The sequence below is a fragment of the Acomys russatus genome, unplaced genomic scaffold (genome assembly GCF_903995435.1).
Source record: "Acomys russatus unplaced genomic scaffold, mAcoRus1.1, whole genome shotgun sequence".
NCBI classification, from domain to species: Eukaryota; Metazoa; Chordata; class Mammalia; order Rodentia; family Muridae; genus Acomys; species Acomys russatus.
The window spans coordinates 45,131-64,347 of NW_026131786.1; the positions used below are offsets into that span (position 1 = coordinate 45,131).

Sequence of the window (19,217 nt, forward strand, 5' to 3'; positions counted from 1 at the left end):
TGAAATGACCCAAGGGTAGACAAGGATCGCTCTTCTCAAAGGCCAGGAGGGCAGAGGCTTACTGTCTCACCTGATGTATTGTTGGCCCAGAGTAGAAAGTATTTTCATCAGACTTTTAAAGTTTTGTCACACTTCAAGACTGGAGTTTTCCATTGTTTAATGCCATGATTGGATCCCAAGTGGAAATAGAGCATTTAGGAAACCTTTACATTTCAGTTGCACAGAAACTCTGCCACCTGCTTGGGATGAACGTGATGGAGTTCACGCGGGCTATCCTCACCCCCCGGATCAAGGTTGGCCGAGACTACGTACAGAAAGCCCAGACCAAAGAGCAAGTGAGTCCAGAAATGATAGGCTGTGGTCATTTAACCTTCTGCTTGACACGTACTGAACTGAGTTATTAAGAACACGCAGAATCATCTTGAAATAAGTGAGTTTTGGTTTTCTAGTGGTGATTTACCTTCCCCCTGCCAAGGAATTTTAAATTGATCTCTGTAAGTAAGTTTGAAATGTCATCTCCAGTTGTCCCTCTCCTAGATGATAGATAATTTGACAGACGAATGTTGCATTTTGTAGCAGTAAAGTAAGACAAAGGTCGCCCTGAACGCTTTTTTACTGGGTGGCACAGCAGCAAGAATAGAGGTGCAACATTTACTGTTCCGTTGTGATGGTTTTAAGGACATTAATAGCTTTGATTAAGAAGGTTAGTAGGGGCAAACTTCCAAGAGACCAGGCTGATAAGACCGATGCAGCTGTCCCGGGCTCTGAGGCCGAGGAGGGCTTTGCGCAGCCCTGAAGTCACAGCCACAGTTCTCATCAGTGCACTAATGCCTCTGTGGGTATGTAACGTGCATTGAGATGTACTTAAGCAGTAAATGCCATTTCAAGTGTTTGAGTTCTGTGTAGCATTGAGTTCCATATTGCAGCTACTAATGTTTTGTTGAGACTGCTTCCTGGATAAGAGGCTGGTGGTCTCTAATTACAGGCAGATTTTGCGGTGGAAGCGCTGGCCAAGGCTACCTATGAGCGGTTGTTTCGCTGGCTTGTTCATCGCATCAATAAAGCGCTGGATAGAACCAAACGCCAGGGAGCGTCTTTCATTGGGATCCTGGATATTGCTGGATTTGAAATTTTTGAGGTATTCCTGATCTCCCTCCCTCCTCCTCTTTTTCCTTTTTGTCCATTCATTTAACAAATGTTGAGGTCCATTTAGTATGCATTTTAGTGCCAGGCAGTCAGAAATAAGCAAGTGCATTCCTTGCTCTTTGGTCAGAGTCAAACAGTGGACAACAAGTAACCAGTCGGTTCACAGATTTGTGCACAGCAGTGAAAGAGAGCGGGGAGGCATCTGAGGCTGTGTTCAGGGGGAGTCCCTGCAGTGGTGACAGTGTGTGTGTGTTGCGGGGGGGAAGCTTCACAGAAAAGCACGCAGGAGCCTCGCACCCACTAGGAACGCTACGTGTCAGGCTCAGGCTGTGCATCCAGCAATGATTCACAAGCTGGTCCTGAGTTTGTGTTTTACATCACTGTGGACTCAGCTGACTCTGAAGAGGACAGTGAGACACAGCCAGGTGGAGCCTGCAGCTCCTCCCAGCTCACCCAGGATGCCCTCCCTGTGCCTCTGCCTCTCAGGGTCCTATTGTCGCTCTACTCCCTCCCTCTCAATTTCATTTTTTTATTTCTGTTAATCATTCATTAATAAGCACTGAGTGGTTTGGTAATGTGGTGTGGCCATCTATTCTCACCTTTTGTGTGTGTGTGTGTGTGTGTGTGTGTGTGTGTGTGTGTGTGTGTGTGTGTGTACATGTGTGTACATAGAAGTCAATTCTCTTTCTACCACATGGTTCCAAGCGATTAAACTTGGCTTGTCAGGCCTGGCTATAAGCACCTTTACTCACTGAGCAGTCTCTTGTCTTTTCACAATGTTGTGGCGGGGGGTTGTAAGAGAGAGAGCCCTCCCTTAGTGTAGTCACCAGCATTGAGCAGTCTCAGTAGTGTCGCTGATGCCTAATGAATGGTTTTGAATAAGTGGGTAACTAGATGGCTGAGTGTCCCTGTCTTCTTTCCCCTGATTGGATGATGCCTCGTTCTCCCCGCAGCTGAACTCCTTCGAGCAGCTGTGCATCAACTACACCAACGAGAAGCTGCAGCAGCTGTTCAACCACACCATGTTCATCCTGGAGCAGGAGGAGTACCAGCGCGAGGGCATCGAGTGGAACTTCATCGACTTCGGCCTGGACCTGCAGCCATGCATCGACCTGATCGAGCGGCCGGTGAGTGCTCCCTCCCGGCCCTGCCGCCTGCTGGGCGCGGCTCGGCCAGCACTTTTCTTCTTGGCATACTCTGAGACGGACAGTCGAGGAAAATGCTGTTCTGGTAACACTGGATGTCTTGTAGTCCCCGCCTTCACTGGGCTCCTTTCGTGCAGCTTTGACCACCCTGTCCTTGTGTTTTGCACGTGTGGGGTAATGTTCTCAAGGTGGTAGGGCGCTGGTGTGTGCCTGTCACAGGGCATGTGGAGCTCCACTGCCTTTCTCGGTAATACAGGGACGCTTAGCTGGAAACAAGGCGTGTCACATAAATCAGTTTTTAAATAATTGAATTCAGGCTCGCCCTTGTATTTTTTATTTTGACAGGTTTTGTCTTATTTTGGAAGTATGTTCAGGGGGGGGCATTCTTTTGGCAGATGTATAGATGTAAGGACAATCAGCATCAGAATTTATTTATTTACTTTATTTTCTTGACTCGGGTCTCTCTGTTGCCTGGCTTTTGATCAACAAGGTATTAACGTCACTTATTTTTATGTTGGTATCTTCCCAGGCATAGGAAAAGGTAAGTATGATTAAGCATTGGCATCCCTTTGTGGTTTTGTGGGGCTTAGGTCCAACCCACAGGCCCGTGCTGTGCTGTCCGTCCTTTACAGGAGTGTGCCGCAGCAGCAGCTCAGAGGCCTCTCCTGACCTCTTGCCTCACGGTGTCTGTTACCGCCAGTGCCGGGGGCATAAAGGCACCAAGGGCCAAGCAGCTGTTGACTGGAGCAGTCCAGGAGTCAGGAGGAAGGTGGCAAGAGAAGAGGAGGGCCCCAGGAGGCAGTCACCTGATTAGTGGGGCGGTTCTGCCTAACACATTAGACATTTGAGTTTAAGGATATGACAGAAAACTTTATTCATCTTGTGCCAAAAAATAAAACAGTTTTACCTTCAAAGCACCACCACTGTGTATTTAGAGCAGGAAGTGTCCAATGACGTTGGCTGTGAGGAGAGCTGCTTTCCAGGTGCCTCGCAGCACCAGTTAGAGGGAGCATTCCTCTCTGGAGACATTTCAGCCTGCTGATTAACTCACAACACACAAGTGGGCAGAATGGATTTGCGGTCTGTGCTCAGTTATTGTGCAGATACCTGCGTGTAAATACTGTGTGTTTACACACAATTAGGCCAGGACGATTTAAGGTCTTTGAATATGCATGAGAAACGCAGTGCAGGAGCTAGGGGCTCACAGGAGAGCCTGCAGCGTGGCACCACGCCTCAGGGCCCCAGCCGTGAGGCCAGAGAACAGATCACCGTGGAGTTCACGGTTTGCGCAGCATGGGCCTCCATGAGGCTCAGTGCATGAAGAAAGGTCAGTGGCCATAACAGGCGACAGGGACACAGGCTCCGCAGATGCTGGGAACTGGTTGGGGCGCTATAGGGCAAGTGTTGTTGACGGAATTCAGTGAGTAAGCAATGTGTTGAAAGTGGCATTTTAGAAAAGTACTGAGCAGGGTTGTGCAGTAGTCATAACAACTGGCTGTGCCAGACCTCCCAGGCAGGAAGAGAGGGTTTCCTTCACACTTCTCCTTCCTCAGTGCTTCCTTCCTGCCCTCTTCTGGCCCCCATGGGCACCTGCATACATGTGCACAAACATAAAGATAATAAGTAGATCTAAAAAACAAAAAAACAAAAAACAAAAAACAAGAATTTAGGGACATTTTCATTCAAGGTGATTGGAAATTGAAGTTACAGTAAAAGATAAATGTTTCTGTGACCAGAGCATCAGTGTAGTTCCTCATGTCTCAGAACCCTAACAGTAGCTTTAGCCGCCTGCCCCTGTGATCCTGGCTCAGTAGCTCCAGCCGCCTGCCCCTGTGATCCTGGCTCAGTAGCCCCAGCTGCCTGTCCCTGTGATCCTGGCTCAGTAGCCCCAGCTGCCTGCCCCTGTGATCCTGGCTCAGTAGCCCCAGCTGCCTGCCCCTGTGATCCTGGCTCAGTAGCCCCAACTGCCTGCCACTGTGACCATGGCTCCTCCAGAAGTAGCCAACCTTGGGTAAAATAACCCTTCTTTATTTAACTCATCTGAAACCCTGAGAGTTCTTTAAGAAGGAGCAAAGGCGTCAGGGTCTCGATGTAGGATTCCTAGGTCCTAGCACCATGTATTCCAGTCAGCTCGTGCCTCTGTCTGCCAGCGTCATATGGCTTCCTTTATACTTACTATACCCTCTAGTTGCCGTTGACATAGTGTTTGTACACACAGCTAGCACTTCGCCTAGTAAATACTGGAAGAAAGTAGATTAAAGTTTTGTACAAAAAGAAAAGGCCAATTTTACAACAACTATGCAGAATGTGAGTTGAGTTCTGTGTCCGCTGCCGGCTGCCATCCCAGCACTCACTATAGCAGTAAAGAGAGTTGAGCTCTGTGTCGCCTGCAGGCTGCCATCCCAGCACCCACTGCAGCGGTAAAGATGGCCCAGAAGCACTGCTGCGGAGCCCACTGTGTCACTTATGTTGAAAAAGAGTCAGCACGCCTATAATCCCAGCACTCAGGGGGGCAGTGAGTCCAGGACAGCTGAGGCTACACAGAGAAATCATGTCTAGAAAAAACAAACAAAAAAAGTCATCCAAGAGATCTTTTATTTTTTTTAATTATTTTTTAAAATAATTCACACACATACGTGTACCCGTTAAGGCTTGAATTTAGTGGTCTCGTGCTGTGTCATAACATGTGGCCATCACCACTAATTTTATGTTTTCATAACCTCACCCCACTAAAATCCTCACACACATTAGCCCCGTACACTCCCAGCATGGGACCACTCACCGATTTGCTTTCTGTCTCTGGATTTGCCAAGATCTTTCAAAGTGACCAACAGTTGCGTCACTGCCTCTAGTAACTTATTAGTTACATTTCTTCTGTTGCTGAGATAGAGCAGAGCAGGGCAGCTTTCAGAGGGAAGGTTTAGTTTAGGGTTAAGGTTCCAGAGCGCTAAGAGCCAGCCCATCGTGGCAGGGAGGTGTGGCGGCGGGCAGCAGGCAGCAGTTGTGGTGGCAGGGACAGCTTGAGAGTGAACCAGGGATGGTGTGTGGCTTTGAAACCTCAAGTACTTCCTCCAACAAGGCCATGCCTGCCCCAAACAGCACCACCAACTGGAGAGATGTCTTTATTCAAACAGCCACACCGTGCTATTACTTAGTAATAACTTGAGCTGTTTTGCCAGCAAGAAATGGTTCAGCCGATTTAATCACCACTCAAACAAAAACTACGTTGCTTAGCATGGAGAGTGAAGTAGCTGGTTAGCTGAGTTTCATAGGAAGTAAACCCAGGTGGCCACTGAACATAAGATGCTCCCACCCTGCCCCAGCTGCTCTGGCGTCTGTGCTTTTGTGGAGTGACTGCCTGCAGTTCCTTTACTGACCATGTGCAGAGTTCAGCACGTACTCAAACAGTTACCCATTTTTCCCAGTACCTAGGAGTTTATGGTCTGTGTTTGAATTTTTAGTTTGCTCTGACTTGGGCACACTTTTCATTCTAGAGATGTGTTTGGGTTTTTTGTTTGTTTGTTTGTTTGCTTGCTTGTTTTCATAGATCTTCATAAAGTTGATCATTTTAGAAGCTGCCACCCAGTGGTACCAGTGTCATCTTTGTCAGTGCTCCCTGCCTTTCCTTATCAGGCGAATCCCCCTGGTGTGCTGGCCCTCCTGGATGAAGAATGCTGGTTCCCCAAAGCCACAGATAAAACTTTTGTTGAAAAGCTGGTTCAGGAGCAAGGTTCCCACTCCAAGTTCCAGAAGCCACGGCAACTGAAAGACAAAGCTGACTTCTGCATCATCCACTATGCAGGGAAGGTGAGAGCCCTCAGACTGAGTAACTCCATTAAAGTGCTGCTGGGTGGGGCTGGGATATGGCTCATCAGGTAAGCATTTGCTGCACAAGCATGGAGGGGCCTGAGTTTGGATCCTCAGCACCCACATAAGTCAGGCATGGTGGAGAACACCCGGAATCCCAATGCTAGGAGGCATGGCGGGGACAAAACAGGTCTCCAGGGTTCACTGCCCAGTCAGTGCTTCTAAAACGACAAGCTAATAGGACCAGTGAGAGACTGCTCAAAAGATTGGGTGGAAAGTAATAAAGATGCATGAGGGGGCCCGGGCTCCACAGGCACGTGAGTACACCACATAGAAAGAGAACAGACTTCCGCGCATGGTGGCGCACGCCTTTAATCTCAGCACTCAGGAGGCAGAGGCAGGCAGATGTCTGAGTTCAAAGCAGCCAGGTCTACACAGTGAGTTCCAGACCTGCCAGGACTATGGTGAGACCTTGCCTCAAAAAGAAGAGGAAATAAATTTGGTTGGACGTGTGCTACACACTTGTAACCCTGGTCCTTGGAGTCAGGAATATCAGAAACTCAAGGCCATCCTGGGTTACAAGAGACCCACCCTGTCCGTTTTGTTTGTTTTTCCCTGCACTTCCCGACCCTCAGACAGGGTTTCTCTGTGTAGCCCTGGCTGTCCTGGAACTCTATGTAGACCAGGCTAGCCTCGAACTCACAGAGATCCACCTGCCTCTGCCTCCCGAGTGCTAGGATTACAGGTGTGTGCCACCATGCCAGCAAGACCCTATCATTAGGAAGGAAGGAGGAGGAAAGAAACAGGTCCACTGTTTGTGGATTTGCCACATTTCGTGGTATAAGGTTTAAGTACATTATTACAGACACCTGGCCACTGAGACAGTGCAGGATGGGGTTTAGTGAAAGTCTCTGGTTAAGACTGAGGAAGGTGATTGTGTCCTCCCGCTTGGCATTGGTGTGCGCAGGTGGACTACAAGGCAGATGAGTGGCTGATGAAGAACATGGACCCTCTGAATGACAACGTGGCCACCCTCCTGCACCAGTCGTCAGACAGATTCGTGGCTGAGCTTTGGAAGGACGGTGAGATGAGCTTGTGCTTGTCTTTAAGCTTGGCTGACTCTCCTGTTGTTACGGTTTATTTACGGTTCTCTCACAAATGCTTGTGTTTGTATATATCCATATGGTTTTTATTACTTTACATCTTTCCCTAGAGCAGGGCTGCCATTGTGTCAGAAGCCACCCATTTTATGAGTGCCTGGATTAAGAAAGAAATACAAGTCATTTGCCCCCTTAGTGAGATGCTATGTGGACTATGGAAATAGATGGCATTCAGAGCCCCAGAAAGCTACAGGGTCCCTCAGGCTCCCCAGGGACAGTTGAGGTTATGACGTAAAGGCACAGACACAGGCACAGACAGCCCTAGAAGATGTGCACAGGTGTGTATAGTGCCTTTTTCTAGTGAGATACACAGGTCTAACAAGCTGCATCTTCCATCATGCACATGTGCGTGCACACAGTAACCAGGTGTAGACTCCTCAGTGCCTTACAGACAGACCGGTCGCCTCTGATTTGATCAATTCTTTGTAGTTCTTTTGTGTGTGTGACCCTCAAGTGATTTCTGATTTTGGGTGACGTTTTCCACAGGCTAGGTTTTAGGAGCATACAAAATGCTTGTCTGTCTTTATCCTTAGTGGGAGCACATCTCCTAGATCTCCTCACTCGCTCTCTGCTGCCCCTCATCCCTGCTACGTCCCTCCTCTTTGCTGCGCCTTGGGCCGCCACCACCCATGACAGTAGCCAGCTCACATCTGCTCTCCTGTTAACACCCCAGGGAGTTAGTCTAGCCATCTTCTCAGAGGTAGAGAGAAAGAAACGCGGTGGACAGAAACAATTTGGGACAATCCAGACAAAGGGAGCGGCAGGGTGTGAGGGAGCATGTAGGGGTCGGGGCACCATTCACGTGCACGCCTGTGTCCTGGGAAGACATGGGCCTACAACTGTAGGAGACGGCCCACTGGACACTGTCCCTTACAGGGATCAGTCAGTCAAGGCGCTGTCTGAACATGCAGCAGCAAAGGCTCTGGGCCTCCCTCATCCGCAGTTTCAGAGCGGGACTGTTCTGCGCTGTGATGTTAAGTCTTACGTCCATGAAATCTGAGAAACTAAACATGAAGCAAGAGAAAGGGCTGGGCTCGGGTCATCTGAGGACCCTGCGGCTAGAAAGGCTGGCACTGGAGAGTTGGCGGCGTGGATGGATGTGGACCATCTCAGAGGGAGTGGCACGTGGTGCTGTCTGTCAGGAATCTGCCCATTCTGTCTAGATAATAGGGCTGGGGCAGAAAGGGTCAAGAAGCAGGAAGTGAGGCTGGTGTGGGGCCAGGTTCAAGCCTAGTGGCCTGAGCCAGATGGAGGAATGCTTAGACAAGTGTTCCTCGACAGGTCGTTCAGTCTAATGCAAATAAAATGGCTTGTTTCCTGGGTAGACTGTGTGAAACCCCTGGAAGTGATGGAGGCAGGAGGTGACAGGTAAGAGTGGGCCAGGCAGGAGTGCAGAGGAGAAAGAGCAGAGAAAAGCCTACAGTGGCTCCAGAGCTAACGACTTAGTAAGAGAAATTTCGCGTGCGGGGCTCACACACATCTGTAGCATGAACCAGGCCCTTTGATCGCCTGTCTTTTCCTTGCCCAAATTGTCATGTGAGACCCTGGCTCAGTGCTTATCCTGTATACACAGCCACGCTGGTGTTTCCACCTGACAGATGATGTGTAAGCGTGGAAGGCAGGCTCCTGCCCCCACCAAGCTTGTCGTGTGGGGAGGAGCCTGGGCAAACTGGGCTTGCCTTCATCTTTTTTTCCAGCTCTCTGAGCTTCCTCCTTCCATCCTTCCTTAGTCACAGATACTGGTGAGGGTCAGGTTTTAGAATCACAGATTGGGGAAGGTGGCGGGCGTGGTGCCTGTGAGGGGACACAGACGGGGGTCTTATAGCTGGGACCATATGTGGAAAGTCTTTGCCTGCATCCTTGTGAGTGCCACTTAACCATTCTCAAAGCCTCAACACATCCTTTCAACCCTGGCTGTCCGTATTTAGTCTCCTGCTCTGACCTTACAGGCTGCACTGTTTGCCCTGCTACAGATCTGTGGCCTGGGTGCAGTGACCACTCAGGTCAGAGTGGAGTGAGAAGTCTTATCTACCCCAAGTTAGGTTTGCCTCTGTTAGTGTCTGCTCTCTTGACAGTGTCACTGCTAGCAGTGAAGTCCTGTTTGCCGCCAGTGTGGGTAGACATCTGGCTAAATCCGAGTGGCAGGAGATCTCAGGGGCCATGTACCACTGTAGAGCAGAGTGCAGGTGGAGGGGCAGTGCCAGGCTTGAGGACGGTGGGTCTCACACACAGGCAATGACAGGAAGTTAGACAATGGAGCCAGAGTGGAGACTCATCACTGTCTCTCAAGATGTAGAAATCTCAAGATGGGCTAAGAGGAACTTTTCCTTAGGGAAAAAATGGCCCTGGTGAAACATAGTTATCTCCTTTTTGTGCCACTGAAATGCGAGAGCAGAAACCGCTGAGCTGACCACAGGTGGAGAATGTACAGTGCTTGCTGCAACTCGCCTAAGAAGGTGGGCGGAGTCTTCCTTGAACTGAAGTCACTTTGTACTGAAATCCAGTTTGTGAGTTTCACACAGTTTCTCAAGGCCAAACCAAAAGCAACAGAGGTCTTGACGGCAGCCCTGCCCTAGAGATTCATAGTGCCCTGTGCCCTGCTCTTACCCAAAGCTGTTGTGGGGATCTGTCAACTGGCTGCGTTGGAATTCATGCCCTCCCCCAATGCCCTGTATGCATAGGAGCAGTAACAATTAAGATTGCATTGTGGTGTACATGTGCCCCCTAGTAATGGCATGATCAGAGCTTTAAAATCACTTTAACATTTGCTACAGCCAAACTGGAGTAGTTAACCAACCTTTTAGAAATTTGTGTTTGAAATAAATTATGTTTCCAAAATCTGTACTGGAAATTTTGACAGTAACAGCCACTGACTTTGCATTTGTCTCAGCAACTCTAATGCAACCACAGTCTTGCCCTGATTTGCTAACTGCAAGACAGGTTAATTAGTAAGTACCTCGTTACTCTTAAATACCACAAAGATGGCATGATGCTCACACCTGGTGCTGGGAAGTTTGCTCTTTTGAGTCAGCTTAAATTTGTTATATAAAGAACTTTATCCAAATGCACAGATTCTTGAAACAGTAATTTTTGCATAGGCTCCGCCCGGGAGCAGCTACTTGGGTAGCCATTTCAGAGTTTACTTGTGATGTCAAATGTCTTCACACTAACGAAGTGTCTGTGTATCTGCTCTTCTGTCCTGTTCTCACTGTCTCTCTGCTTTAGAGATTCAGAATATTCAGAGAGCTTCTTTCTATGACAGTGTATCTGGTCTTCATGAGCCGCCAGGTGAATGTATACAGCCTGCAGGGCCTCCACACACAAGGGTCTTAAGGCCACAGGAGAAGGCGGTGGGGGTGGGGGCTGGCAGGGCGGCCTGGGAGGCGGGCTGGCCTGGGGGTTTGTGTATGTTTTGCTCACAGGCCTGCATGAACGTCCCATTTCATGCTCCATTTTATTATACTTCAAGGCAACCGTTTGAGTGCATAAACAATTGAGTCGCTGCTGCCTACACATCGCTTCTTATTTTACGCATAGCACTTGCAGCCTTGCATATTAAAAGGTAATGCCACTACCTTTTCCAGTTGTGCCATTGATACGCACTCCTCCAAGAGAGCTGCTAGGAACTGATCTGCTAAAGGAAGTCTCTTCTATCCCTGAACTGCTCCTAAGGAATTCTAAGAAGGACGTTTCTCTCTTTAAAACAACTACTACATTTTGTGAACAAATATTTGTGTTTACCCCAGGATTATTGTCACCGTTGCACCTTGGACTTGGTGTTATCTGGCTATTGGCTTTTTCCTTTGAACTAGAGGCACAGTGTAATGAATGGCCTTAGAATTTATACTTTGCTCTTGAAACTGACCTCCAAATGTTTAGATCTGTACTCTGTGTCCTTAGCCTTGTTTTCAGATATATCCTAGCCATGACTGGAGGGTTCCCCAAAGCCCAGTATAATATGAAACTCACCTAGGCTTCCAATTGTTGTTTTTGTTTTGGATGAAATTGTCAAGTAGCAATATTTGAAGGTAAAGTCAATTTCTTCTTTTAAAATGTGAGAATGCTGAAATCTGAACCCATCTCAGAAGTTACGTCTGAGAATGTTGCAGGGCTGTCTGTGTGTGCTGCTTTCCCCCGTCGGGGTTCCTGCCCTCTGGTCTAGCTGATGCACAGTGAGAAAGCCAGCTGTGCAAGGTGCAGCAGGAGGGACGACCAGACTGTGTCAGATACAGCTCAGCCTACAGAGAGAACGCCTCAGAACTTGGAAAGAGGAAACCTGTAGCTCAGTTCTCTTTGCTTTGGGGAGCAGTGAGGATGCCGAGAGAGGCGAGCTAAAACAGTTTTTTTTTTTTTTATGTATATGGTCTTATGCTTGTGCTCTGTCAAAGGCTGGCATTTTGGGAAAAAAAGCTAAGGCAGAAAGATCACAAATTTGAGGTCAACATGGGCTGTACAGTGAGACCTGGTCTCAAAACAACAGAAAAATCAGCAATTAGTGTTTAGGATAGCCCCCAAGCAAAGTGCCCTCTCTGGAGGTCTCTGAAGGAAGAGTTGGGGCCTGCTGGTCAGCCTCTCATCTCCCCAGCACCTGGCACAGGGGAGGAGGACGTTGCTGGAGTGAGTCCCAATCCTACACACCAGTGTCCACGCGTGGCCGCTGTGCTCCTGTGTGCCCTCACCAGGCATTTGTTTGTGCTGGCAGAATCGAGCACAGAGACCCTCTCTGCTGACTTCATCTCAGCCATAGCACTAACCCTGTCCCTGCCTCTGTCCTTCCTGTGCTGTGAAGTGGCTTCTGGTTGAGTTCATTAACTGAAGTGACAAAGGCATCAAACTCTGTTCTCTCAGAACCCACCCAGCCACCCACCATGGGTATATATAGTCTTTGAATTTATGAATATTCTACAGCAAGGTCTTTCCCCAAAGCCTGCTTATGGGTCTAAGAGACCCAAGGTGAGAGGTTTGGAGGTGAAAATGTGAGCGGCTGTATTTCCAGTGCTCTCCGTAGAGACAGCGACACAGTGTCTAGGCGACAGAGCGTGGGTACCTGTAAGGAACCACAGGGCGTCCTGCCAGCCAGTGCGGAGCTTCCAAGTGTGTTTGTGGCCAGGGCTACGTAGACCCTGCCTCAAAAGCAAAACAACAAATATAGTCAAAATATTGGGGAAGTAAGTTTTCAAGCTTTGAGGATAAAAAATGAGACTGGGGCAGAGAGGTAACAAAAATCACCATAGAGCACATGGGAAGAAGGAAGGGCTGGGTGTGCCTACAGCAAGCATGGAGGCCCTGTGGCCACAGCCTCTGCTGTAGCCCCGAAGGAACGGTCTCCCTGCACGTATTGTGGAAGTCCAGATTTCTGAAGGCACACTGAGTGAGCAAAGAGTTCCTCAGAGTCCGCGATGGCAGGGACCTGACACAAATCAAGTTGGATTCTAATCTGCTTTGGCACTGATTGATCCAGACGTGACCTTCACATAAAGTACCATTTAGCTTTTGAACCACATGTGTGTTAGATTGCAACTGTCAGATCTAAAAAAGTACCAGAAGAGGGAAAAAAAAAAACAAAAACCAACAACAGAAAATGTGGGAAGTGCCGCACAAGGATTTCCCCACCACCTTCGGTCCTGCAGAGAAAGTCTTGAGATACGGTAGCAGCTGTTAACTCAACTGAGAGTCAGACATGCGTTTATTTAGGAAAAAGCTTTAGCCGGATTTTCTGGCTGCAGAAGCGGTCTCTTTCCTGTCCTTTTTCAGTAAGGCATAAGAAGAGCTCTCGTGGGGCTGCTGTGACCCCAGCAGCCGGCAGGCTGGGGCAGCAGACTCTCAGGGCCAGCCTGTGCGGCACAGTGAGCGGAGGCCCGCTTAGCAAGCAGAGGATGATGCGCAGTGCACCTCTATCCAGCGCCCACAGTGGTCTAAGTGCCATCTTGGGGTTTGGGTTTGGGTCTATCCCAAGTCTGTGTACTTAGTTAAATCTCATTATTTTCAGGGAATGGGCACTGTTGCTACTGTTGCAACATATTGCTTGATACCCTTAGTTTGATTCTCTCACCAGTTGAAAGCTCGTGAAGGAATATCAGTTAGGTACTTCATCTGGCCTGACTGACACTTAACAAGGACACTTGGCTGTCAGGGTCAGTGGGAGTGTGGGACACACCCAAGTGGTTTTTATTGGTTGGGGTTTTGGGGGAGTTTTGGGTTGGGCTTTGGTTTTTGGGGGGTTGGTTTTGGTTTTGGCTTTGGCTTTTGTTTTATCTATGTTTGTGACAGAGTCTCTACATAGCCCTGGCTATCTCAGATTCACTATGTAGACCAGGTTGGCCTTGAACTCAGAATTCTGCCTCCCAAATTCTGGGACTAAAGGTGTGTGCCACCACCACACCCACCACACCCTAGCTCTTGATGCTCAGGGGTGTGCAGTTGCTGTGGCTGCAGCTGCTTTAATTATGAACTATCTATTTTCTTGGCCTTTTTTGGCTTTCGTTTTTAGGTTTTTTTAAGATCAAGCCCACATTAATTCATACTGTCCCCAGGGTCAGCTGATAGGCAAGTCAGCACCGGTGTCAGCATGAATCCTGGCCCCTCCCTGACAGGAAGAGGCCTGTGAACGGTAGGCAAAGTGAGAAGAGAAGCTTCCACAGCTGCTGGGAAGACAGGGAGAGGCATTTCCCATCGGTTCTCTCACTTAGTGCTGGGGGTGAGAAAGATTGCTGTCTCCTTAAGTCACGTGATCTTTTCAATATCTTTCCTTCCTGAAACTTTCCCAAAAATTTCTAGCTCTGCTAAAATGATTGTAACAGACTGGCTCTAACCACCAATTGGACACTGGCTGTAAATCTGTAATTGCTGTGGAGATGCCCTAAAGGTGTGGTGTTTGATGTTGTTTCTGGGATCTCACAGCAGTTAAGTCTTCTGTTGCTGAAGGTTCTGCAGGGACCCTGAGGCTTGCCTGCCTCCTGGAGGCCCGTGCCAGGAGAGAATAGTGTCTGTCTATCCTTAGGCACCGCTGCCCGGCTCTTACAATGGGCAGTGAACAGATTTCCTCTTTTGTCATTTATGAGCTGCAGTCCATCTCAAATACGTCACAAAGTGTAGAAAGCACTAATATTTTTGCCAGATTGGACCAACTTTGAAAACATGTTGTTCCTCCTTGCCCATTAGGTTGTCGCCAAAGGAAGGCCCAGTTAAGAACCCTGGCTCTAGACCACGTCACCTTTTATAAAAACCTGGTGATAGCAGTTCTATGGTGCGATGGAGTTTTGGGTTTGGTTTTTTTTTTTTTTTTTTTGTAATTATGAATATAAAACCCCTCTAATTTCTGACTGTTCAAGTTTTATAGGGCAGTAAGTTGTAGTGCAAAATCCTAGAACTGTTTGTAACATTCTAGGGAGTGACACACTGGACCCAGGTGCCCACCTCCAGCCCTGGGGAGGCCTGGCAAAGGGCCGGCGCCGCTCTCAGCAGCTTGTGTGGCTCTTGTGTCTGAATTTTCTGCCTTTCTCTGTTTCTGTTCTCATCATCCCATAAGAAAAAAACCCTTCTAACATCGACATTTATCTGAGTCGTGTTTTTTAAATGAGATTATACATTTAGTGGTGTGCTCCAGCCCTCTAAATGGGGCGTTTCTCTGTTGCACACAAGACAATAGAGAACTCAGTGGTGGGACCCAACCCTGAGTTGATAAAAAATAGCCTGAAAGTCCCAAGCATTAAGTTTTGGTAAACCTGAATAATTTTAAAGAGTAATCAGAACTATTGAGTTTGAAAGGGCTGATGGTGGTGGAGCTTTTGATTATTGGCACTGCCCTGGACCCCCGCAGTGTGCGGAGTTAAAGAAGCTCCCACCACTGGCCCACCGCAAAGCTAACGGGATCGGATCCCTGGAAAGTACTCAGAGCACCATCTCTTTTGTGGTAGTGATAATTTGTTCTTTGGGCAACTGTTCCACCAGCAGCTGTTTATTAAATAGCTACCAGGTGCCCAGCACATGCTCTGGCCTGCACTGGAGTGAGCAGTGCTCGCCTTGGGACAGATGGGGGTAAGGAGTGGACCAGTGTTGTCCCTGTCTGTCCCCATCCTCCTGGCCATATCCTCTTTCTCCCTTTTCCACCTGGAGAGTGGTCCTGGGTGCTCATCTGTCTGTTTCCCCGGCCAGCTTACCAGTCCCGTTACTTGAATACCTGGCTGACAGTTGTTTACCTTTGTTCCAACTTCCCTCTCACAGCAGCAGGCTGCAGCACTCAGCCTGCCCTTGGTGTCCCGTCTTCAGAGGCTCACAGGCATCTCACATACAGAACTGAGGCCCTTTCTATCCCGCCACAAGCCCACTTCCCTCCCATCTTGCCGTGATCTCAGCCAGCAGCCGCTCACCTGGGAGCTGTCCTTGGCGCGTCTCCTTTTCATACTGAGTTAGTGATGCAGACACAGCAGATCCCGCCATGAGAATATGACTCTTCTTAGCTGTCTGCTCTGGATACGGCTCAGGAATTCCGACCTCTCTGCCTTTGTGGTGTCTGCACACGGTGCCGCCTTGGCACTCCCTGCGTGTGTCTCCCTATTGTCTCATCCTTAGTCTTAACATATTAAACAGCGATGACCAGAGGAGGAGATCTCCTAACTGCATCTATCTCTCAGCATCGTGCAGTTTTCTCTCACTGAATTTCCCACTTTGATTTAAATATATTTAAAAATGTACTTTGTTCTTTCATTAATGCATGCATTAGGAATGTTACTAGCAGGCGTTACAATTCTGCATGAGAGCAGGCGCAATATTATACAAACAGACATGACAGGCACTTGGTAAGAGCTTGTAGAGGACCCTGACATCCGGATGGGGAGAGTTGCATGGACCTGGTGACTGAGTGCTCTGTAGCCAGTCTTATGTAGTTTAAACTCATAGATGAAGTCACTTGGTTGAGAGCATGGCTGGAAAAAAGAGGGCTGCCATCTGTGCTCACGTCTGGCCACATGCTAGAAGGATCTCACATGAGTTTAGGTCCCAAGAGCTAGGATGGGCGGTGGGAGAAGAGAGAGCTGGAGGAGGAAGAAGGGTACGCTGGAGAAACACGGGGCAGCATCCATTGCCGTGGGGGGGTGGGGGGGTTACTGCCTGGGCAGTACTGGCTAGGGCAGACAGAAGTGGGCTGGAAGCCACTGGCTGAGCACTGGGAGGATTGTAGATAGAGGTGACAAGTGGCAAATGTGAACTCTAGAGAGAAGCAAGGCTCTGGTAAGGCAGAAGTGGAGTGACACGCAGTTGAGGGAGGTTCATCATGCGCAGGACGGGAGGGGGGGGCGGCTGCCGCTCGGCTCTACTGCAAGTGAACATGACGCCAGAGCAGAAGCACAGGGAGTTGGTGGCTTTGGGGGAGCCACTTACGTGCATGGGTGTGGGAGCCACAGAGCTCCTCCTCATCCATCCCCCAGCTTCATGCCAGAACCGCCTCAAGGGCACTTTTTACCCCTGGACCAGGAGCTCCTCTTCTGTAGAAAGCTCCCTGGGAGTCGGGAGTCGGCTGTGATCTTGCACACGGAGCCCCACCCGGGGTCAGACCCCCACAGAGAAATAGAGTATCAATGACGACGGGTCGGTTCATGCTCTGATTTCTTTTCCAGTGTTTCAGGAAAGCACATGGCATCTTATGCAGCAGACATGCTAGTGGCCGGTGCGCTTTTCCAGTCTCCTCATTAGGGTCTGTTGTATAAACACCATCTGCTCTCTGGTGTGGGGTGTCGGAGGAGGTTCACTCAGTGGCTTGCAGGCGTCTCTGTCCCATTTCGTGCTTTTGCGTTACTTGCACTTTGAGGAGACGGCTGACACTCACATTGCTCAAATTTGAAGTGATGTCATACTTGTGCGTTGCTCCTCAGGCACAGATAGATGGCTTTCTTATGAGTGTGCTGACTCAGCATAGCTCTGGTCCCCCCTGCCCTGAGTGGAGCTGTCCACACACTTACCTCCTGGAAGACTTTCCCCTGCATCAGTTTGTATCAATAATGCCAGCCAGAGATCCTTCCATTTATTTGCCCAGTAATGGCGGATCTCATAGGCACACTTAGCAGACAGTAGGTCCCCTGGGCAGGCCAAGGCACCCGCCCCAGTGTGGCAGGCGGGACTTGTGTGGGGCACTGCAAAATCCTGCCGTATCCGTGTGTGGCTGTTAGCGCCTCAGCTTGTGCGCTGTCGGAATGTGCTGACTGCCTTTCCCAGGCGGCACCTCTGTCACCATCCGTTCACAAGCTTGCGCTGCTGCATTGTCACTGTCTCTCGCGCCCCCTCGGCCGCGTGTGGGTCACAGCTGTCTCCTCTCCTCTCCCCAGTGGACCGCATTGTAGGTCTGGATCAGGTCACTGGGATGACTGAGACAGCTTTCGGCTCTGCGTACAAAACCAAGAAGGGCATGTTCCGGACCGTGGGGCAGCTCTACAAAGAGTCCCTCACCAAGCTGATGGCAACCCTCCGAAACACCAACCCCAACTTCGTTCGCTGCATCATTCCAAATCACGAGAAGCGGGTGGGTATGTGCGAGGCAGAGCGCATGCGTGTTCTCGGTTGCCGGGGCCAGGCTACTGTGGTTAAACTAGAAAACTGTTGTTTGCTCGACCAGGCCGGAAAACTGGACCCACACCTCGTGCTGGACCAGCTCCGCTGCAATGGTGTCCTGGAAGGGATCAGGATCTGTCGCCAGGGCTTCCCCAACCGCATCGTCTTCCAGGAGTTCAGACAGAGGTATTGCTCTCTTGTACCTGCTTTGTCTGTGTGTCCAGGCTTACCTTGGCACGAATGAAAATGCTGGCATGATGAGGACGGTTTTCCTTTGCTCCCTGCCGAGCGAGATGCTGATTCTCCTGCTGTACAAAAAAGCATCTTCCAAGGGCTGAAGAGCAGAAGTTAGCCATGCAGTGAGCCAGGCAGCGGCAAGCCTAAGTCTCTTGATTTATATATATGTATATTGGTTTTTTTGAGACAGGCTTTCACTGCATAGCCCTGGCTGTCCTGGAACTTACTCTGTAGACCAGGCTGGCCTCAAATTCACAGAGATCTGCCTGCCTCTGCCTCCTGAGTGCTGGGATTAAAGGCGTGCATCACTACCATCAGGCTTAATATATTTTTTAAACATGTATTTTAATAATAGATGAGTAGTGTATGTTAAAATACAAATTAAAAAATTTAATCCTCCAGTAAGGATTCCTGAAAATATTTTAGGATGTTTCCATCTGGTTTTTAGTAAATGAATCCATGTGAGTATAAACTTTCCGTGTGGGTCTGGGTCTGTGTGTACAATGACAGATCTTTAACAAGAGTAGATAAAGTGATAAAGTAATAGATTAGAAAACAATTAAAATAAAAGCAAAGGAGCTGAGCTTGATGGGCACACAGTAGAGACTGCTGGGGCACACTGTGAAATGCTTTATTGAGTGTTTCTCTCTAAAGCTTCTAACTCAGTTGCTTTTCTCCTGGAAAGCAGTTTTCAAAATACTTCCACTGTTGATTCATAAAATAATTAGGGGCTTCCGGGTCAAAAAAGGGTCCCTCACGGCTTCAGCTATTCCTCACCCTCCGTGTCTCAGAAGAGTCAACTCGGGAAGCTGTTGAGTCCTGGGTGTCGTCAGGAAAGCCGCTGTTAGGAGCCCACTGCCTAGTGGCGAGGTGTCGTCAGGAAAGCCGCTGTTAGGAGCCCACTGTCTAGCGGCGAACGGCACCTGGGATACCGGGTTACAATGGCTGCTTTTCTGCTGCAGGGTCTTCTAACTGACAGCTCAGTGGCATAGACACACCCAGACAGCGCCTGCTGAAGGCCACCCTGTTATCCTCTGGGGTTCTAAATAGAAGCTTATGGACGTTGCTCTTATAGTCTTTTCTAGTGTCTGATAAATGCTTACAAGCTGAATAGTTGAAAGTACAAAGTGCCAAATCCTCTTATCTTAAAGATGTGGACATTTGTGGGAAATGAACGAAA

The 19,217-nt window shown here is 49.0% G+C and overlaps 1 protein-coding gene across 1 annotated transcript in view; it reads left to right on the forward strand.

Moving 5' to 3' along the window:
- Window positions 1-19,217, forward strand: part of LOC127186477 (myosin-10-like) — a gene marked incomplete at its 5' end in the record, with an annotated part of 82,555 nt that overhangs the window by 44,346 nt on the left and 18,992 nt on the right. Inside the window, 8 exon segments of the mRNA XM_051142828.1 lie at window positions 217-335; window positions 986-1,138; window positions 2,100-2,273; window positions 5,925-6,098; window positions 7,066-7,180; window positions 10,484-10,546; window positions 17,578-17,771; window positions 17,865-17,986. Coding sequence (XP_050998785.1) covers window positions 217-335; window positions 986-1,138; window positions 2,100-2,273; window positions 5,925-6,098; window positions 7,066-7,180; window positions 10,484-10,546; window positions 17,578-17,771; window positions 17,865-17,986 — 1,114 coding nt within the window.